We start from the raw sequence: 23489 nt of genomic DNA on the forward strand, positions 1-23489 counted from the left end.
AACTGTTTTCTTTTCTTTAAGAGGGTCTTACTGTGTCACTCAGACTGGAGTGCAGTAGTCCAATCATAGCTCACTGTAGCTTCTAATCCCTGGGCTCAGGCAATCTTCCTGCCTCAGCCTTCCAAGTAGTTGGGACTACAGGTGTGTGCCACCACAGCTGGCTAATTTTTTATGTTTTAATTTTTTTTTTTGTAGAGACAAGAGCTTGCTATATTGCCCGGGCTGGGCTTGAACTCCTGGGCTCAAGCAATCCTCCTGCCTTGGCCCCCCAAAGCATTGAGTTTACAGGTATAAGCCACTGTGCTTAGCCTACAAGTATTTTCTAACTGGGATAAAAGAAAAAGTATTTTATATACTTGCAAACAAATCCCTCTTCTATCTACCACCACTATCGACTACTACACCAAAACCGACTCACCAACCAACCAACCAACGTGTGAAAGCAGATACAATACCGCCCACGTCATTGTGGTGTCACCATTTCTACAATAAAATGAGAGGAAAAAAGGGCAAACAATGTGTTTTTCATAAAGCTATGTTTATTCAATTTAAATGACAATCTTTATTCTGAGATTCCATTCTTCCTAATTTTAGGGGCTAAAATATATTTTCTTTTACATAATGATGCTGATAGCACATGGTTATTTGTTTTCGTTCGTTTGTTTTTGTTTTATGTCCTTAGCTGGCAAAATTAAAAGCCAGAAACTAAGGCCCCATTTTTTCTTTTTTTAATACAAATCTACAGGTGCTTAAAACTCAGAGCTTAGGAACCACAGCCTAGGTAAAGGCCAATCTTCTTGTTGCATATTTCACGGTATTGAATTCTTTCTTGGTGAGTTCCCCATACAAGTTATGAAGCAGGATAAAAGTCAGCCTTATATTAAGTCGTTGTAAATATGGCCTTAATTTCAATCACCAAATAAATGTATTTTTGTTGTATACCATGGTTACAGCATGTTTTATTAAAACTAATTATATCAGCACCTACTTACAGAGTATCAATTTAAAAATTACAATGCCATTTTTATGAAGTCATTACTTTTATAGGACTAGCCTGTGTCACATGTGTGATCAATATTGGTTAAATGCAGAAACAAAGAAGACTGGGTGTCCAAGCAAGCCACTTTTCTGGGTCAGGGTTTCAGCAGTACCATAGATGGGTGCCAGTCTCAATGTGCACTTTGGCCCATTTATCTTTATAAATCATACCATATAGCTTTGATATTTACATACATTTAAACTGAGAAGAAATATGCGTTATAAGAAAGCGTAGTTTGGTGGGTTTCATGTGTCAGAAATAACTCCATATTTCACAATTATTTTCACGTCATTAGCTACCCTTGATAAAGAACAAGTCCATATAAATGTACAAACTGGAAGATAATTTTATAAAACCTTAAAGAGATCTTTGTAAATTGCAGTGTGTCTACTTATAAACAAATCAAATCAATCTCCATTTCTTCAAAGTGTCAAAAGAATAGCTGGACATTGGTTTTTATAATCAGCTTCAGAGAAAATACAGGAATAATGATCAATGGCATTTTGAAGCAGATAAAACTGCCGAGTTTTATGTTTGAGTCTATCATTCTGTGATTTGCTATAATAGTATTCCTTCCTATTAGCTGCTGTCAACAATATTAGTTCTATATTCATTTGATATGAGCATTTATATTAAACTTCAAAATTACCTCTGATAGTATCCAGAATATATGTCAGAAACCCCTAAAAGCAACTTCTGTTTTCCTCTTAGTTAAGATAACATTTAGTCACGTTAATAACTATTGAAATGACAACTTCAGATTTTCAAAATCAGTAGGGTGCCTTGCAGTGAACGTGCATATGCTGAAGCATCTGGCCAAGTTACAATGCAGTTATCAATGCTTAGTTCTTCTTGGTTTTCTTCAGATAGTGAGCCCGTGTAGCCTTGTTCATATTCATGACTATTTTCAAATAAATCCAAGAAGGCAGGTTTGAGATTATCCATCCCTAGGGAAACAGAATGCAACAGATATGTTATTATAGCCTACAATTTGGGCTAAATTGAAGCATATGATTTAACATTTTATTATAGTGTTGTTTTTATTTAGAGGTAGATTGTAAAGTTCTTGGGTATACAACCATTATGATTATAACAGGACATAGATGTCTTGTTACTACGGCTGGACAATGTATATATGCTAATCTATTACATACTATCCTGTAACTCAATGGGAAAGAAACCCCAAGCCAGAAAGTACTGATTTGCGACTCAAACAATCTACCTACCATAAGAACATGGATCAGGTATCCATTGGTTCGGGATTGCAGGCCGACTGTTTTAATTGCAGACTTCACAAACGTCTCCGGAGTGGGCTTATCCAAAGTTGGTTTTCGGATTTTAGCCAGTTTTGTAGCTACAAAGTATGGCAGGACACTCTAGAAAGGTAACACCCACCCCAGAAAACATGCCATTGATTAGTCAGGCTACAAACTCAGAATGTACAGTGGTGCTTGACTGTTTAGTGGCAGAAACATCTGTATCTTTACAGAGAGAGAAGAAAAGAGAAGTGGCTATCTAAAGCCAACTTGATAGAACATATGATACCATAAAACAAATGGTAACAAACCAATCTCTCAATAAAACAGAGTTTGAGACCAGAGAAAGTATTAAAAATAAGCAGAAATCTACCTTTTTGAACCTTTAGAAAGGAAAGCATTAAATAATCTAGATAGCACAGATTCAGGATAGGATATTTTTTCCACTTAGTAAACTGAACATTGAGACAGAACCACCAAGTAGGAGATGTTTGATACTTTATTCTCCTAACGGGATAATACCAACTTTCTCTATAATTCATGGCTAATTAAGTTTGTTCTATCAGCTTTGATCCTTCTAAAACAGACATCTTATTTTCTCAGCCTTGCGTTACTACTTTTCTTCCCTAGTTTCTCACCATTCTACTTCTGAGTTTTATAAAGAATTTTATTGATATAAAAGACAGAACCACCTCCCCTTTTCTTCTTTCTTAGAGGGAACACAGTCTAACAATATGGAAACCATTTGAGTAACTAAAAGACACCTGACTGGATGGGTGTGGGGTGACAAATCTGGACACGACCTTTAGAGGAACTTCAATAATGTTAGGCTCTTTATTGCTTATGCTTTCTGCATTTTGGATGTGATTCAACACAGAGTATAAGGAAACCCTGTTATAACAAGTCCTGAGTCATGATACAAGAGGTCCTTCCATAGTTTGAAATAACCTGGGCATGTTAGTTCATCAAAGGGTGAATGTATTGTTTATCTCACATGTGTGAAGTATCATTGCAATGATACTTCTTTTTTCTTTTTTTCTTTTCTTTCTTTCTTTCTTTTTTTTTTTTTTTTTTTTTTGGCAGGGTTTTGCTTGTTGCTTAGGCTGGAGTGCGGTGACACGATCATAGCTCACTGCAGCCTTGACCTCTTAGGCTCAAGTGATCCTCCGGTCTCAGCCTTCTGAGTAACTGGGACCACGGGCGGGTGTGCACCTCCATGCCCAGCTACTTTTAAATTTGTTTGTAGAGACAAAGTTTCAACATGTTGCCCAGGCTGGTCTCAAACTTCTGGGCTCATGTGATCCTCCCACCTCAGCCTCCCCAAGTGTTGGGATGACAGGTGTGAGCTACCACACCTGGCCCAATGACACTTCTATTAAAGAAAAGGAATGGTTCTAACACATGGTGGTCAAAATCTTAAAAGTTCAATCAAATTGAGATCTGTTCCATTCTATAGATTTGCTTCATGCTGGGACCTAGAAGGAGTGGTCTCATATCTCTGGGTTTTTGTGTATGTGTGTGCTTTGCATTTTTCCCACTCCAAAGTGTAAGTCAAGGAATGCAACCCACTCTCCTTGACAGGTGAGATGAAACCAAGAACCCCAGATGGAGTGCTGTCACTCTCCATCTTTCTGTTTCCCTGTCCCTGCAGGCATGAACTCATACTAAGTAAACTAATTTCACTGAAGTACTTCAATATTTGAGCCAACTTTGATTAGGTAACTTTTGATTTCTGAGAATTTGTTTATTGGGATTATCACTATACATTTATCCCTCACTTAGCAAAAAAAATTTTTTTTGTCAAATCTTTTAAGAACCATTTTGCCACAAGGATATAGTCTATGAGAGCACACACTACGGTGAGATCTCAGACTCAGACTGAGTAGGAAATGCAGAGTTCAATGAGGCTCTCACAATGGGTCAGTAAAGAAAAGGTTATTCCCCAGAGCAAAGCTGAGTAGTAAGGAAAAAACGAGTATATGCAAATACTCTGGTCTCACATAATGAAGGAACATAAGCAAACCATTTCTCATTTCTATGTGTTAGGTTTAAAGGTCACAAAATAGTGAAGATTAAAAAAAAAATCCCAAATATAGATTGCAAGCCTGCTAAAGGTATTGTAAGATTTTAAGCTTCTAGAGGTAAAGATGGTCTAATCATTACACTTCTCAATTGCATTATAATTCTTTGTTCCTTTCTTCCATCCTTTCTGCCATCTTCTTCCCTCCCTTCATAGGTACATGGTATAAATTGGACTACTTTGATCTTGTAGGAGAATTAAGTTGCACTGCCTGAGGGAACCACTTGGTGGTGCCACAAGTTAACTCTTCATGCAGCTAAACCGTAGCGATAGTCTAGAGAACTCCCAGATCAAGGGGTGGGGACAAGAGAAGCATACTCAGGAATTCCAAGTTGGGTTATGTTTTTCCAGCTAAGAAATGTAAATTCTTTTCTAGAAAGGATATTTATTTCCACAATGGTTTAAAATCAAGGCAGTTAACAGTTATGGCCTAGTGGAGGGTTCAAAGATGAAACAGCATTTGAGCTAAGTCTTAAATGAAGCGCAAGAATTTGCCTGATTGTAAACAAATAAGGGAACAGCAGGATCCAAGAAATGGAGCCACAGAAGAGCATGATGTTTTTCAGGGAACTGCATAGCTCAGGATGGTTCAAATGCTGGAAATGTGTGAAAGTGGCAGGAAGGAGGCAAAACGGTACAGAAAACTGAATCCATTCACCAGGCTGTGTATCCATTTCTAGAACACAAACTCCATGAAGACTTGGTCATATTCACCACTATATTTTTAATGCTTTAGAACAGTACTTGGTACATAGCAGGGACACAATTAATATCTATTGAATGAGTTGGCAAAAGACACTTCATTATGGACAGCACTGAAGAAGAGTACTGGGGTCTCTTTCCACTGCTATGATCCAGAAAATTAATTACACCAAGAAGTTGATAATATGAACATTCGAGCCAAAATTTTAGAAGTTCTGAAGCATATATAAGACCACCTATCTAAACAGGCATACTTATTGCTACTTGCCAATGTTTTAAAAATAAATATTCCAAGTTATGTGAAAGTAAAGAAATATCTTAGATATCAAAAAGCCATCTAGGTACACCCTTAAACTGTTAAATAAAGCCCAAAAAGTGGCTGGGCGCGGCGTCTCACGCCTGTAATACCAGCACGTTGGGAGACCGAGGCGGGCGGATCATGAGGTCAGGAGATCGAGACCATCCTGGCTAACACGGTGAAACCCCGTCTCTACTAAAAATACAAAAAATTAGCCGGGCGCGGTGGCGGGCGCCTGTAGTCTCAGCTACTCAGGAGGCTGAGGCAGGATAATGGCATGAACCCAGGAGGCGGAGCTGGCAGTGAGCGGAGATCACGCCACTGTACTCTAGCTTGGGCGACAGAGTGAGACTCCGTCTCAAAAAAAAGGAAAAAAAGAAAGAAAGAAAGAAAGAAAAAACCCCAACAAGTGATAATTAATTGATTTATCCTGCTTACTCAGGAAAACATTATGGGAAACAGGTCAAGAAGATACTCATACTTTTATAGGAAACTGTGGGCAGAACACATTTTTCAAGTTGCTCAAGCTCAACAAGTTCCCATTACAAATATTGCCAGCTCAGAAACAACCTGACCTTGAGAGCTGCAGGTGTGGGCAAGTACCCTGGTCTTCAGATTTAGAATTCCCAAATGGCAAATAATTAATTAGGCCATAAAGCAAAGCTGTTGGTGCTTCCTTGCTTAGCCTATCTAAAAAAATAAAAATCAAATCACTGGAGACAACTTGGTATCTTTTTTTTTTTTCTTTTTTTGAGATGGAGTCTCGCTCTGTCGCCCAGGCTGGAGTGCAATGGCACCATCTCGGTTCACTGCAACCTCCACCTCCCTAGTTCAAGCAATTCCCCTGCCTCAGTCTCCCAAGTAGCTGGGATGACAGGGGCCTGCCACCACACCCAGCTAATTTTGTATCTTTAGTAGAGATGGGGTTTCTCCATGTTAGTCAGGCTGGTCTTGAACTCCTGACTTCAGGTGATCCGCCTGCCTCAGCCTCCCAAAGTGCTGGGATTACAGGCGTGAGCCACCACACCCAGGCCCGACAACTTGGTATCTTTTTGCTCACCCACCGGAGAAGCTTGCTGAGATAACTGGACTTCATAGTACAATTCAGGGGTGCTTGATTCAGAAGAGGAATGCTTATGGCCTTGGAGTAGTGGAAAGAAAGATGCCTGAAACTGCATGGCAGATATTCAAGAATCAGGGATTCAACCTTGGAACTTAACATGGTAGGGCATCTTTCAGGTGTCATCATCTGTGTACTAAACATGCTTTTCAAGGGAAAAATGACCAGAATATCACAAGACAATGACTTGGGAAAATGTAGACCCAGAAGACACCAGGATCTAATGTATTTGCACAGTATGAGATTTCAGACATGGTGTCACATCTGCCTTTACTGAGCATTAAATTCAACCATGTAGCCAGCACACACTCTTAAGGCAGAAGCTGGGGCTCCTATGAAGAATATTAGGAAAACTTCTTTTCCTGAAATCTGTGTGTTCATCTACTATTTCAGGATCTGGTATACAAAAACCTAAATAATTATACACCTATATTCTAGTTTTGGAGTATGTATTACTTTACTTGCAGAGCATGAAATTAGCTTTTCCACATAAAGACCCTTGATTATCTACTTGGCAGAAACCCTTAGACTTTCTAGAAATTTTAGGAAAAAGGAATCGTTTTGATGGTGCAGAGATCCCTGGTTACACAGCAATGAAAAAAGGCCCTGTAATAACAATACATATAAATCTTAGCCTCAAAATCCAAAATGAAGGAGTTCAAAATATGGTGCTCTACACAAAGATCCTTGATAAATGTTGGCTGATAATCTTGTAAATAACCTACCTCCAAAGATGTGGAATTTGTATGTTAACGTTCAAGGAACAAAAAGAAAAACAGTGTAATCTCACAAAGGCATTCACTTAACACTAAACTATTTCCTGAGCACCTACTAGAACAATGTTTTAGGCAATGGGAACTTAATGAATAAAATTCATTGTGAATAAAAACAGAGTCCCTCATCTTACAGAACTTACATTTCAGTAGGGGGATATAGACCACAAACAAATAATAATAATAAAAAGGTGTACAGTATTGGCAGGCGATGATAAAAAAGGAAGATGAAAAATATACCCGAGTAAAAGAGCTGATGGAGGCTGAGCCTGCAGATGGGTTCTCAAGAAAGGCGCCTTTGATGTGGTGACTTATAATCAAAGATCTGAACAAAGAGACGGAGTTGGCCAAAAGGATATCTGGGTGAAGAGCCTTTGAGACTGACGGAACAAGTGCAAGGCCCTGAAGTGAAGGCGTCCTCAAGGTATTTCCAGGACCGCAAGGAGGCCACGGAAGTAGGAAGGCAGGGAGGGAGCATGATAACGTGGAAGTTTGAAATCAGAACATTGAGGGTCATAAGAACTCATGGTTTCATTGTGAAAGAGATCAGAAGCCATGGGAGAATTTTTAGCATAGCAGTGAAGTAACTGGATTTTTTTTTCTTTTTTTTTTCTGAGATAGTCTCGCTCTGTCACCCAGGCTGGAGTGCAGTGGCACAATCTCGGCTCACTGCAACCTCCACCTCCTGGGCTCAAGCCATTGTCCCACCTCAGCCTCCCAAGTAGCAAGGACCACAGGCACACACCATCATGCCTGGCTAATTTTTGTATTTTTTGTAGAGACAGGGTTTCACCACGTTGCCCAGACTGGTCTTGAACTCAGTGAACCCAAGCAATCCATATGTCTCAGCCCCCCAAAGTGTTGGGATGACAGGTGTGAGCCACTGTGCCCAGTTGGATTTTATTTTAAAGAGATCACTCTGGCTGCTATAAGTAGACTGTAGGGGCTGTTAAACCACAATGGTGTAGGAAGGCCAGATAGTAAGATACTGCAAAATGTCCAGGACAAGCTATGATGGTGGCTCAGATAGAGTGGTAGCAGTGGACGTCATGAGAAGTAGTCAAATCGTGGGTATGCTGCAAGGATTTCCTAAAGGATTAAGTTTGGGATGTGAAAACAGAGGTGGTAGGGTAACAGGAAAAAAAAAAAATCAGCATTGGTTAAAATCAGACCAACGTGGATTCAAATTCCAGCTTGACCACTTACTAGTTGTGTGATCTTGAGCAAAACACTCAATGACTGAGCCTTAGTTTCTTCCTCTGTAATTAGAGGCTATAGAATCTTCCTTATTATACTATCATGAGAATTAAATAAAATATTATCAGTTAAAGATTGTGGGATTTGAACTCTAGTATGTATTAGCAATTATTTTCTAAGTTTTCCAATATCTATATTTTTAGAATGAATTTGGAAAGAAGAACTTGGCTGACTTTTTATATCCAATAAGACAGATAAGAATGCCACTTTCCATGGAGAATATCAGACTGTTAAGGTAACCAGCTGAATATCTTAGTTCTCCTGGGCACACATGTAATGGTTTGGAGGGACCTCTTAAGCTTATAGGTCTTATGGTACAACACTGTTGTAAACGGCCAAGAAAAAAGGGACATTATCACTGAAAAATATCAAGATTCAGCTGGTTGGAAGGGATCTGAGTTCAATGATCCCAACAGAACTAATTTTACTATTCTTAAGTCATTTTTCAAAACTGGTGTAGTTGGCCATATATGAACATTTCCAGTGAGAATCTTTGTATTGCTTTATAACTCTCCCTATGTAGACTCCATATGCACAAAAGATACACTCTATTAACTCCTTTCATAGTCATTGGCAATTAACAGGAAGAAAGGATGGAGACTTACATTTGTAATCCCAGTAGCCATTTCTCAATATTTAGCTTTCTAGTTCTTTGAAGCCCAATAGAACTATAAGAATACTCTAAGCAATAAAATACTGTAACAAAAATACAAAGGAGGAATATCTTCTTTCATTAAAAAATTCTTAAATTTTGTTTTCGCTCATCTCAATTTGTCCTATTTGTTTTCTAAATTTCATGGATCAATCCAAATCTAGTCTATTCTGATTAAAAACTACATTTTTACCTGAATTAACTAAACCACCAAGACAAAGGCACTGGAAGGTAGTAACAAGGGAATGGAGCCCAGAGGATTTCTTTTTTGTTTCTCTCTCTTTTTTTTTTTTTTTTTTTTTTTTTTTGATGAGACAGGGTCTTGCTCTGCCACCTATCACCCAGGCTGGAGTGCAGTGACATCATCACAGCTCACTGCACCTTCAACTTCATGGGCTCAAGTGATTCTCCAGTCTCAGCTTCTGAATGGCTGGGACCACAGGCATGCACCACCATGCCCAGGTAATTTTTTTCTACTTTTTGTAGAGACGGTGTCTCACTATGTTACCCAGGCTGGTCTTAAACTCCTGGGTTCAAGCGACCCCTCTGCCTTGGCCTCCCAAAATGCTGGGATTACAGGTGTGAGCCACAGTGCGTAGCCCCTAGAGGATTTCTCCAGGACAATAAGTTCAAATGCAAATGGAGTATTCTTTTGTAATCTCCTTTTAAGAATGAAAAAGTCCACTTCATTTTCAGGGCAGCTAGAAGTTCTCTGGGTTTAGATGGTCTCTATCTGCATCCCCACCTTTCTTCTGGTAAAGAAAACCTCAAGGGATGGTGTCCCTTGGCAGATGACCTCCTTGTTAAGAGCATTTCCAGAGACCTGGCCTCCCAGGTCAAAGGAAGGAAACTGCATGGCGCAGAGCAACACCTCTTTGCAGATGGAGTTACTCACACCAAGATCGGTACATTCTCTACACTTCCCCATGTTCTTGAACATATCACTCTTTTTTAGTTTCTTCTTGAGAACGTATCACTCTATACAATTGTCTTATTCGTGGATTTGTTTAATGTCTGTCTCCCTCCCGATAAATGTAAATTCAACCATAGCAGAGGCTCTGTCTGTCTTTTGCCAGATTATTCGGTGCTTTCTAAATATTTCTTGACTGAAGACATGTGGAACATGATATATACCTCTAGTTTTGGATTTACTGTGGGTATAATGTGTTTAAATATCTGTTTTTTCTCTGTGTGTGCCTTCGGGACAGGGACTGGGTCTTATTTACCTTTGTTTCCTAGATGTCTAGCCAACGACCTGGTAAAAGCAGGCATGAGCTGTTTGATAAACTAAACTGACCTTAAGCAAGTTTCAAGACACCTCTTTATTTTCATTTTTTTGACACAAAGTCTTGTTCTGTTGCCCAGGCTAGAGTGCAGGGGTACAATCTCGGCTCACAGCAACCTCTGCCTCCCAGGTTAAAGCAATTTTTGTACCTCAGCCCCCTAGAGTAGCTGGGTTTATAGGCACGCACCACCACACCTGGCTAATTTTTTTTTTTTTTAGGAGAGATGGGTTTTGTCATGTTGGCCAGGCTGGCCTTGAACTCCTGACTTCAAGTGATCCACCTGCCGCGGCCTCCCAAAGTGCTGGGATTACACATGTGAGCCATCACGCCCAGCACAGGACTCCTGTTGATCCTGTTTACTATTTGTAAAATGGGACTAGGTTAATATTTGTGTAAAATGAGAAAACAAAGGAGGTGAAAACATGGGCATATTGCAGATATCCAATAAATATAAGTCTCTTTCCTCTCTTCTTCACCCTTATATATCATTTCCCAGCTTGGAGTGTTTTTATCTCACATCATTTATCCCACTTGCCAGAAGGGGAGATTAAGGTGTAAAGTAATGAAGCAACTTTCTGTAGGTCAGATGATCACCAGGTGTTGAAGGTAGAACTCAAACCTGGTCCACCGACTCCAGGCTCAGTGTCCTTTCTTCTCTGCCTCTAGGCACACTGATGACCAATGCAGTTTTCATAAAACCACAGCCTGGACTGAGGACACTGTGACCATGCTTTAGCTGTGACTTTTCATCTTGAAATGATGAAATATCCAGGCAGGGCTTCAGGGATTCTTTAGCATCAAAAATCTCTTTATGAGGCAGGTTTGTGAAGAAACATCACTGATGCTATATCTAGGGGAAATTTTGATAAGGGCCAAAATATTTGCACGGTTTTAGGTCTCCCCACAGAGACCAAAAATTGGGCACAAATAATACATTAGATAAAATTATTGTATCACTGTTAAATCTGAGTTGATAGGGGTATTGTGGTTATATATGAGAATATCCTTATCTGGTTGGGTGTGGTGGCTCACACCTGTAATTTCAGCACTTTGGGAAGCCAAGGCAGGAGAATCACTTGAGCTCAGGAGTTTGAGACCAGCCTGGGTGACAAAGTGAGACCCTGTCTCAACGAAAAATGCTAGGCTTGGTGGCATGTGCCTGGGGTCCTAGCCACTCGGGAGGCTGAGGTGGGAGGATCAGTTGAGCCTGGGAGGTCAAGGCTCTAGTGAGCCGTGATAGCTCCACTACACTCCAGCCTGGGTGACAGAGTGAGAACCTGTCAAACAACAAACAAACAAACAACTCCTTATTTTTCAGAAGTACACACTCAAGAATTTAGAATTGGCGGACCATAATGTTTGCACTTACTCTCCAACGATAAAACAAATGTGGTAAAACGTTAACAGTAAGTAAATCTAAGCAAAGGGTATCAGAGTTTTGTCTGCACTATTTTTATTCTTGTAACTTTTCTGTAGACTTGAAATTATTTCCAAAAAATTTTTTTAAACCAGAAGGCTTATGAAAATTTTGCAGAATAAGAGTTCAAGAGGTATAGTTTTAGGATTTAGTCTTAGTCTTAGCTACTTCCTGCTTGCTCAGTATTAACTGGTAGTCAGTACAGGGTAGAGAGAAGCAGCCCAGGGCTAGGGCCCACTACCTAGCCAGTCAAATTGCTTATAATAATTTTGTCTTTTGAAAGACACAAGTGTCTTTTTTTTTGACTGGACTTTAATTATAAGGTAATGAGAACAAACAGTCCTCATCAACAGACTACACTTATGATAAGGTTTCCTTGAGAAAGTGCTTCTCATCCTCTGTTCAAAATCAAATAGTCTCTCAGGCCCATCATTCACCTCCAGGGCATTTACATCACTTCTTGTTGTTATTGTGTTTTTGCATTTCCAGGAAATGATTATATAATGGCAAATCTGAATTCTTGAAGGCAATTTTAAATGATCTTATAAAATTATGGGAAAGAAGAAGTTGAAGGAAAGATGGGGAGAGAAATGCAAAAGAAAACTATTAAGAAGTAATAGGAAACAATCTAGAATTTGAACAATATACCTTCTTCCTTCCCCAAAAGAGCAATCCGATGTACACTCACATGGAGGTAGACCTAAAAAGATAGCGTTCTTTGCAAGGATTAGAAAAAAAACGGAAACATAGCCACATAGCATTGGACTAGAAGTCATTCTGATAAACAGCCTGAAATTTCATGCACAACCAGAGTTTTCTGTGATGCCATGGAAAAGGCAGGTCTCCCGTTTACCGCAAACAACAAGTGCCGCCAGCAAGACTGTCTCCTCTCACATTCTCACAACTTGTTTCCCTCAAAGATCTTTTCTCCAGATTTCCCACCTAGTAGTCTGGTGGGACTAGAAGCTACTGTAAAAACACATTAGCATTTGTCTTCTGAAATATTTTATTTTGATAAACTTTTGTTTTTCTCTAATAATGAATTATAAACTGTCATTTCAGCCGTCATTGTGTTTTGTCATATGAATTCATTCAAGGTTTAAACTCTGAATGAATTTGATGAAAAAATAAAGACTCAAATGTTCGTGAGGGAAGGCACAGTCGTCATTCTGTGTGAATACGTCAGAATGCTGAAGTAGAATAGAAAGAGAACCTCTTATTAATTCTGATCAAAGGGGCAAAAAAAATGTAGTCTAAATGAAGCTCAGAGTTAAAAATGATTGGCTTTTCTTTGGTGGTGTTTTATGCCCACAAATTTTTTGGACTAGGAGTATTTATCAGCTGATTCTGCCTTGTACTCCAGCCCACACATGTTTCCTGGGTGATCTTATTAAAATACAAATCAGATAATGTTGCTTTCCTTCCTAGTCCTCCAGTGGCTGCCCATAGGGTTTAGGATTAAATTTGAACTCCACAAGGCCATCTCCTTTCTTGCTACTCCATCGTCCTCCCCCACGTTCAGGCCAGAGTGGACATCCCAGTGTCTAGTACATGCTCTGTCCTCTGAAATGCCCATGACTGGCTCCTCTGTTGGCATCCCTTCCTCAAGTCCTCTCCAGTTCTACTCACCATATCTTCTCCCCGCCGCATTTGCACCTGAGCCCTATGGCCCCTGTCCCTCTCTTAAGGCTTGGGCCACAGTTTGCCTGCCCTGGAAATCTTTCTCTCAGCCCTTTGGCGCATTTTGTTAGGCCTGCTTCTTACAGCTTCTGGTCACTCTGCTTATGGGTCAATCATCAACGGACTTTTTAGGATTCCTGCCTAGTCACAATAGGTGTTTACAAACTATTCAGTTAATAGCGTGATTACAATTAGATTCATCAGAAAGAAAATGGTGTACCATTGCATGGCATGTGATACCTTCCCACGAATACCTTCTCATGGAATGTAATAGCTTCTCACAAATGTTTTACTGGTTTCCTTGTCAGTAAAATACAACATATTCTACGTAGAACATTGGCGCTACTAACATTAAAACAACTAGTGTCAAGGAAAGAGGAAAAAGAGAGTATAGTAATTTTGTATAAAATCCAGGATTCTAGAAAACATGTCCTTCTGAATGAAACCTATACATATGGGAAGCTGCAAGTCAGAAATAACGCCAAGTGGCTATGACATCTAAGGTTCCCTAGGATGAAAGCTCAGGTCAGGGTTTAGAGGAAGCAGGCTCTTCGTTGATCTTGGAAGATAAGGAAACAGTCTTCCCTGCTTCCTCTCATTACCATTCTATCTCACAGTAGGTGATTTAGCTCCCACCAGTATCTACTCAATAAAAAGGTTTAGAAGCTACATCTACATGACATTTAGGCCCATCTTGATGGTCTACAGGCATAAAGGAGGAACGGGAACTAACCAACCAACCACCTTCTGGTTCCATCACTCCCTGAGCACAGATGGATCCAGAAAGTATTCAATGCTGACCTACAGGCCTGCAGCAAGTAGTCTAGTGTTTAAGAACAAAGGCTTCAGTGCCAAACAGACCCAGATTTGAGTACCAGTTGAACACGGGCAAGTGGCTTACCCTCTCTAAGCCCCAATTTCTGCAATCAAAAATAATAATAGTCATCATGATACCATCATATGGGATTGTTATGAGATACAGTGAAATGATACATATAAAAGTGTTTAGCACTGTACCTGAAAAGTACCCACTCAAATATTCACTATTATTATTTTGATCGATCATTTGGGGCTTCAGGGTACAAAAAGTGAAATACTTGCCTCACAGGAACGAAAGTTACAGTAAACACCAGACATGCATAGAGGTGGGGTAGCTGATGGGCAGGAGCAGGAAAGAGGTACAAATTGCAACTTCTCCCAAGACATTTTTTAAAAGTGCCTGAGCATGGAAATATTATTTCTTTCGATTGAAGAATGGCTAATTTGAAATTGCCACCCATTAAAACTCCTGTATTTGCTTTCTCTCATATTTTGTATTTTCACAGCATTGTATCTGCTAGCTACATACTAAACTGAAAAGTATATAAAAATTAACTCAAAATGGATCAAAGAACTAGAACTAGAAAACTCTTACAGGAAAACAGGGGGAAAGCTTCATGACACTGGATTTGGCAAGCATTTATTGGATTTGACACCAAAAGCACCAGCAACAAAAGAAAAAAACAGATAAACTGGACTACGTCAAAATTAAAAACTTTTGTGAATAAAAAGGCATTATGCAGACTAAAGACAAAATAAAATGGCAACTCATGAAGTGGGAGAAAATCTTTGCAAATCATGTATCTAATAAGGGGACAACATCCAGAATATATAGATCATTCCTACAACACAATGACAAGAAACCAAACAACATGATTTTATCAAACTTAGGCAAAGGACTGGAATAGACATTTCTTCAAAGGTGATATGCAAATGACCAAATAAGCTCATGAAAATATGCTCAATATCACTAATCATCAGGGAAAAACAAATCAAAACCACAATGAGATACCACTTCATACCCATTATGACGGCTATTACAAAAAACAAACAAAATAGAAAATAACAAGTGTTGGTGAAGACGTGGAGAAACTGGAACCCTGCACACTGCCAGTGGAAGTGTAAACTGGTGCAGCTGACATGGAAAATGGCAAAGTTCTTCAAAAAATTTAAAACAATTACCATATGACCCAGCAATTCCACTTCTGTATACATATACAAAAGAATTGAAAAGAGTTTGCAAGAGATATTTGTACACCCATGCTCATACTAGCATTATTTACAATACCCAACAGGTGGAAACAACCCAGATGCTCGTTGACAGATAAATGGATAAGCAAAATGTGGTCTATATACAATGGCATTTTATTCGGCCTTGAAAAGGAAGAAAATTCTGACACATACTTCAACATGTGTTGAACTTGAACCTTGAAGACATGCTAAGTGAAATAATCCAGTCACAAAAGATCAAATACTGTATGATTTCCATCCATATGAGGTACTAAGAGTAGTCAAATTCATAGAGATGGAAAATCAACCGGTGGTTGCCAGGGGCCGGAGGGAAGGGGAAATGGGGAGTTCATGTTTGATGGGTACAGAGTTTCAGTTTTGGAAGATGGAAAAAGTTCTAGAGATGGATGGTGGCAGTGGTTGCACAATATGTGAATGGACTTAATGCCACTGAACTGCATGTTAAAAATGATGAAAATGGTAAATTTTATGTTTATTTTACCACAATTAAAAAAGAGAGAGATGCTGATAGTCTTGGTCTCTCAAAATAAAACCCTAAGAACTAAAAAATATGCTTCAGCTATTTATACTATGTTTAGTTCTACTTTAAGTATCGCTACTTGGAAATTCTAGGCGATAATTTTTTAAAAATCGAGACAAGTGCATCAAGGAAAAAGAAGCCATGTTTTTAATGGTGTGCTAATGTCACATTCAGTTACTTAGGAATATGATTTTTTTGTTGTTGTTGCCAAGACAGCAACAGTTGCTGTTGGAAACCACACAAAAACAGGGATACTTAAGTGAAACAAACTCCACTCACCTGCACAAAGATGCCCTTGCTCCTATACTCCTCATGGAGGCACTGAGAGAAGAAATCTACAAAAGTCTGGGAGGGGAGTGGGAGTGAGAAGAAAACACACACATTACATCAATCTGCCTGATTTGTAGCCATGGAAACAAAAATAATAAACTAATCATTTAATGCTATAATTTCTCATCTTTTTTTCATTTCAAATGCAGAAGAGAACTTAGAAAAACACCTCAAAACCTCAAGTGGTTTTTATCTGCCACTAAATGAAGTATTATATTACCAAATATAATATCCAGATCAAATTTTGATTTAACTGGAAAAGACTCTTTTTATGCTTTTCTCCCCCCAGAAAGTTACTTTCCAAGAAAAAATATTTTTCTCTTATATAAAAAAGGATGCATTTCATCTCTCCACTTGCCACTCAAACAGAAACATGACATGAAGTCCATTCAACTCCGTTCCATGGGGATTTTGTTGTTGCTAAAAAGAACAGAACAAGCATCCTCTTGGTGCTTTGGGATGACAAGATCCAAGAAATACACAGGTGAATGTGACAGCCCATCTTCTTCTGGTAATACAACCTTAAATCTACTTGTAAAATGTGGACTCAACCTCAGACTAGAAATGCAAAGAATCAAGTGACTTTTCAAGGGTCCTAATTAGTCATAGTTTTGTATCCATGGAGTAGAACAGGTAAGTTGAAGTTCACGAATCCCTTCAAGAAACATGGCATTCATTTTAAACTTGCCTACAGTATGTTCCCAGATACAGAAAGTAGATTGTAGGGGTTGGGAGGTGGTACCAAGCTTTTCAAAAGATAGTAGTGACTGTTTTTTCACATGAAAAAGAAGTCGGAGGTTTTGCTTTTTTCCTTCCCTGAAATGTTTCAAGTTCTTACTGTACATATTTTTGTTTATTTTTCCCTAAAAGTCTGCTTAATTTCAACATCTGAGTGATCATTTTCCCTTCAGAGATGTATTCAATGCCTCAACAATGTATCTGAAGATGACGCCATTGACCTGCAGGCAGTAGGAGACACATTCTACATTACTTTTCTAGCAGTGATGTGAAGAGGTTAATGGTGATATTGTATAAAATTATGACATTGTCCAGAGAGTTCTGGAAAATTCTTGTCTCACCCCAAAGGTGACAAAGAATATCTATGAATTCTGGACAACATGGCAAAATACACTCTCACCCAGTCTATCTTGTGCCTACTATGTACATTTACACGTTGACTGGATGCATTTCTTCTATGCTGTGTGAAGTGGACTCATTCATGTATCAAATCTCTAATCTCAGTCTCATTAACATCATGTTCTAATTAACTAAGCTAACTGCCTAGGTCATCTTTCTATGGAAGGCACAAGTATCACTTTCAAAATCAGTAAAGTACTGGGGGGAGAAAAACAGCATCTGTGAATCTGATATCCTGGGGTCCCATCTGTAAGTTTACAGTAAGTTTACTGTAAGTATATAATATGTCTCCAACTCGGGTTCTTCTGAAACTCAAGTAGGGTATTTTCCTTTTCTTCTCAGTCTATTGGAAAACTGCCAAGAATAGAACTTCAGGAAAGTTAAATCTACATTAATTTCTCAGATTAAAAATTACTCCTTATTACTATATTGACATGATTTAAGAAAATACTGTTTACCTTGGTTGCAGAATAGATGGTCAACAGTGGGACGGGGAACATGCCACTGCCAGATGAGATGTTCAGAATAGCCCCTTTGGATCTAAAAAGGAAAATCTGCCATGTAAAAGGAGTGAAACCACAGTATGCAGTTTGTGAATTACAGATTGAGATATATAATTATTTGAAACAGAATAACGTAGCTGTTTTTCTAACACACATCTCTCCCTGCCTTTCATCAGTACGTGCTATGCTTGGTCAGTAAATGAGACATAATTCAATCAACTAAAAATAGCTCTTCTTCACGATTAGCTCATTTCCCAGTCTTAGTAATCCAGGGCATGACCAGATCAGATCTCCAGTCTCCTCAAGTTGATCTCTATTCTCTGAGGTCTCCTCTAGCCACAGTGCCAAGAATTTTTACTTACAGATCTCTTATACTCCCTGCATGCACCTTTATTTTAGCATATCATCATGTACTACTTTACTGTAGGATTTAATCATTCTATGTATATAAACATTCTCTCCTCGCCCCAACAAAACCATAAGCTTCTGTATATAATAGCCCACTTTCCCTCAAAATATTCCACACGGTACTGAGCACATAACCAACAGGTACTTAATAAAACTTTCTGGCAATGAGTGAATGGCTGCATCCTTTCCCTGGGTTGTAGATTCCACTTCTACTTTCAACTTCTACTTTCCCTGGGTTGTAGAGACTTGGGCACCAACAAAGAGTTGACTCTAAAATTATGTTACTCTCTAGTTCATCAAACTGTGTCTTTTGCCAAAAGGCAAAGTTCAATTGTTACCGTAACTTTTAGAGAATACTGAAAGTTAAAAAATCAAAGTTACCAGGAATTTCTAATTCTACAAAAAAGTGAAAATTAGCTTGAGAAAAGCAATGCTATAAAGATATCAGTTGTTGAAAAGTATGTATAGGTTAGGTAAAGTGTGGAATTATGGTTTAGAAATGTCACAACTACCAACTCTTCCTCTCAAATCCGTTCTTCTCAGAGGATTCCCCTTTTTCAGCCACTGCAACCTGATCCCACCCACCTCCTGTCTCCCATATTAGGTTCCTTTTCTTAACCCACTTTCTCATTGTTCTTTGTCTGAATTTACTTCCCAATACCTTTTTTAGCTCAAAAAAGGGACTATAAAGACCCCCTTTATGCAAAATAATAAAGAATACATGATTAAATGGCATCTAAGTTATTTCAGACATAAATCTTAAAGGAAATAATCCCCAAAAGTCACCCGCTCCATCTGCCAGCCTCTAGGCGAGATGCCACTTCAACCGTCAAAGGGAAGTGGGAGTCCTCAGCTTAGTGTGTATCACTGGAAAAATTGTTGTTGTTGTTTAACAGAAGTCCTTATTAGTATTATGTGCCTTCCTAAATTGTGAAATCCATTAAGATTTTGATGATAAAAATTACATTTCAAATTTAAAAATATTAGTAGGGTTTTGAATAAAGTTGGAAATAAGTAGCCAATGGTTTAATTATATCATTCTGGTATTTTTTGTTTGTGTTTTCCTCAGAAACAGAAAAGTCTTTTCTTTTTAAATTTTAAGGTAAGAGTTTGTATCAGGAGTTAGAACTCAACAATTCTAACATAAAAACTGGTAAATTAGCAATGAATATCTAGTCCTTTCATTTTATCTATATTTGTGAGAAATTCCTTTGATGAAAACAGAAAGACCACTTTTGTTACAGGAGATTTTTAATTTAGTATTAATTTGTAATATTTAAAATATCTTTATCTTTTCTGGAGTATTGATAATGTTCAAAAATTAGACTGTGGTGATGGTTGCACAGCTCTGTGAATACCCTAAAAACCATTAAAGTATAAAAACCATGTATACTTTAATGGGTAGATTGTTCGGTATGTGAAATTTATCTCAACAAATCTGTGAAAAGAGCAAGAAAAATATTTATGACATATTGGAACGTATCACTTTTAAGCTGGAAGCAGATCCCAATCAAGTGAAAACGATCATATCGCATGTAACACAATAGGCTTTCTAAGAAGTAACCCTCAATCTTGAGAAGTCAACCTCCCTCCTGTATCCTAAGCATCCTTGTAGGTATGGGTAGTATTTTATTTTCACCTTTTCTCATATAACTGGGAACAGCTATGTCCAAACTCATTCACAGCAAGTGAAGACACAACCAGTTTGAAGTAGATGCAGAAAAATGAGGCTTTCCAGTGAAGCTGCAACCTATCAGTGCTTGGCCTATCAGCTGGATTAAATGCTCCATTATGCTCAAGTTAGCTGGGGTGTGGTTTTATGTGCCCTTGAACAGAAACCTTACATTTTAAATTCCATTTCTCACTAACAAAATGCAATTTAAAAATCTGTAAAAGGTAAAATGTAACATTATCAAGTGCACTTCAAAAATTAAATCTTGACCTGATCAAAACAGACCCTTAAAACTTCACTCACCAAAGCAATGATCTAAATACAGGAAAAGTCATTTAAAGCTAATAAGAGTTTCTTTCCCATATGAAAATACAATACAGATCAATTATCCAATGTCACATTTATGCAGTCATGCTCCCTTACTTGTTTGCTCCTTGAGGCAACTAAGATTTTGTTTCTCAAGTATTCTAATCCTATTGAAAACTTCTAGGAGGTGGAGTTGCTTTGAATTAGTGAAAAGTCAGAGTTTGAGGGTACTTCATACAAAATACACTATTTGCATGCTAAAACACATGAAAACAAATCTAAGACTAACAAAGGATAAAGCAAGAATGCACTCGACCTAAGTAAATAAAAGAGTAGCATTTACAATTGTACCAAAGTGACAGTAGAGAAAATAGCCCTTCTACAAATCTCTGTCCTGCCATTAAGCTCACATATTTGTCTAGCAAAAACCTTCCTCCCACACCCACACACACAACAGCGTAAAATTCTCTCGCTCTTTCTTTCCAAGGGCAATAATATTCAACTTAGTTCTGTCTGAATCATAGATAATATACTGGTATAGCCTGCCTTAATCTTTGTACTGTATACAGTATCTGTTCTCTAAGTAGAAATGGGGCTGAGCATTTGGGACTGCAAGGCACAAAAGACGCCCTTAAAATCAACCACATTGTCTAGCTCTAATCCTCCATCTAAGCAGAATTAGTGACGTCAAACCAGTTTCCATGGCACAGCCAGACTCATGACAACTCTGTTATATCAAACAGAAAGGACAAAATGGGCTGTGCTTAATTGCACACAGAAACAAACATGAAACCAAACCCTGGTTAATCTGTCATTTTCTGGGGACTTGGGAACAATTCTAAGATTGGAAGGTAAATCAAGAATTTTTGCTGAAGTTCTATAACGAAGACTCATGTTGCCCATACTTCAGTGCATTTTCTAGTTCGTTATGACAAATATCCAAATAAACAAGTCAAGCAATGTTTTCCGTGATGCAACATTCTTAATTCATCATACTGCTTACTTGCTAGCAGTCACACAATGGTGTATCGGTGGTACAAATTACTGAGGATCTACCAGAACTAAAATGTTGTGAAAAAACCCAAGGCAGAAAACACCAACTGCTGACAGGAAAGTACCTTTTCCTATAAACATATTCTCTTTAATTACTAGTCTTCCCAAAAGCCAGACATTAAACTCGCCCAACTCTAAAACTCAGTACCTCGCACTTACAGCTTCTTATAGATATGCTCTCTCATGGAATTCCCTCAGACCTGTGAAATTCCCAATAAGACTCCCTTAATTGTCACCTGGATTTTAAAAAAATTGCTAAGCCTTTATTTTATAGGTGCCTTAATATTCTATCAGACTGTTGTGGTATCCTTGTCCGCACCTCTGTAAAAATACTACTGTCATAGAGGACATAATAGGTCTCCTTTGAAGTAAGTCACTGTTTTCTACCTTCCTCAGAAACCTCATCACTGTCCCACAGTGCAGATGGGAAGAGAGATGTGCTGCTGTGAGAAACCGAAACTGCAGGGTCAGTCCTAGTGGGGACTGCTAACTGCATACAGAATTTGATGGTAGCCAAGGAAGAATGTACCAAAAAAAAAAAAAAAAAAAAAAAAAATCCATCCCAATTCTTCACATTTCCACTTCATATCAAGTAGTACAAAAGCAGGCTCTTGAGGGGGAGGGTTGTCATTATATATATATTTTAAAGCTTAAACATAATACTGAAATTGGCACAGACAGTTCTCTAACAGACTCTCAAGAAGACTGAGAAACCTATAAAAATAGAGATCTATGTCAAAAAGAATCTTGGAACACAGGGGTCAGGTGTATAATTAGAACCAGCAATCCAAATACTTACATTGTACAAATATTGCTTTGTGGAAGAAAGTTTGCAAACATTTAGCACATGAAAGAGAATTACCTGCCTTAAAACAGCATAACATGTCATAATTCCACCTTAAGCAATACAGTTATGAAAGGGGCTATTTTTAGCTGTCCCACGGTTGTTATGGCAACCACCTCCTGGTTCCAGCTGTACACAATGTTTATAATTCCAGGGAAGTGAAAAGAGCAACTTTCCTCTATAATGTAATTATGTACTTTCTACATCTATCGTAACAATACCTTAGTTTGATTATAGATACTTGTTTAGTGATGGTCAATTGGCCCTAGGCTATAGTTCTAGAGGGTTTGGAAAATCTCATACATCAGAGGTGGAACCAGTGGAAGGAAAACAACAACAAAGGATCATGATAAAGGACTCTGCTGTTACTCAATGGAGATACTAATGCTATGGAAACCAGCCATAGGAAATAAGCCATTTGGGGATGGTGTAAAGAGTAGGCTATAATGAAACCACTTATAATGTGTAAGGTAAGAATGCTTTCAAGATGATGTGCTAACTTGGAGTTTTTCTCTCCTCTCTGGGCACCCAGCTAACATTTCTGGCCTTCTGTGCAATAGTTGTAGCCTATGACTGAGTTCTGCACAATGAAATGTGGGTAGAAGTCAAACTTCCCTTAAAACCATCTTTACTCTCTTTTCTTTCATCTGTCAGCTGGATGCAGAGAACTCCAAGATCCCAGAAAATTATGATGCCCCTAGATGGAAACAGCCGCAGATCCCTGAATGACGGGTAGAGAGCGGAGGGAAAAGTAAACCTTTATGTGCTAAGCCACTGAGATTTGGGAGTGGTGTGTTTCAGCAGGTAGCTTACCTTGACTGACATATCTAGTAACTAAGTTCTTTAATTCAAGTAGACATAGACATTCCTTTTCCTAACCAAAAGTATTGATTCATAAAATCCACATATATTTCTCACTAGTTCTTAACAAGTACCAAAATGGTAATGTGGTGTCAGGTTCAGTCATAGCTTCTGATAACTTTCCACCATTTCTCAACCTCAATTTAAAATCAACTTGATCGTTGCTTCTTTTTTTTTTTTTTTTTTTTTCCGAGACAGGGTCTTGCTCTGTTGCCCAGGCTGGAT

At 38.5% G+C, this 23489-nt stretch overlaps 1 protein-coding gene across 2 annotated transcripts in view; it reads right to left on the reverse strand.

Annotated features, from left to right (window-relative positions):
- Positions 1-519: 519 nt before the first annotated feature.
- HSD17B12 (hydroxysteroid 17-beta dehydrogenase 12) overlaps positions 520-23489 on the reverse strand; it is a 169646-nt gene continuing 146676 nt past the window's right edge. For both annotated transcript variants that reach the window (XM_037999500.2, XM_008001111.3), the window contains exons 8-11: positions 18076-18157; positions 16430-16495; positions 2266-2415; positions 520-1986 (exon numbers count right to left, since the gene is read on the reverse strand). In XM_037999500.2, coding sequence (XP_037855428.1) covers positions 1882-1986; positions 2266-2415; positions 16430-16495; positions 18076-18157 — 403 coding nt within the window. In that variant the 3' untranslated portion in view covers positions 520-1881. The remainder of the gene's footprint in view (positions 1987-2265; positions 2416-16429; positions 16496-18075; positions 18158-23489) is intronic.

The sequence above is a fragment of the Chlorocebus sabaeus genome, chromosome 1 (genome assembly GCF_047675955.1).
Source record: "Chlorocebus sabaeus isolate Y175 chromosome 1, mChlSab1.0.hap1, whole genome shotgun sequence".
NCBI lineage: Eukaryota > Metazoa > Chordata > Mammalia > Primates > Cercopithecidae > Chlorocebus > Chlorocebus sabaeus.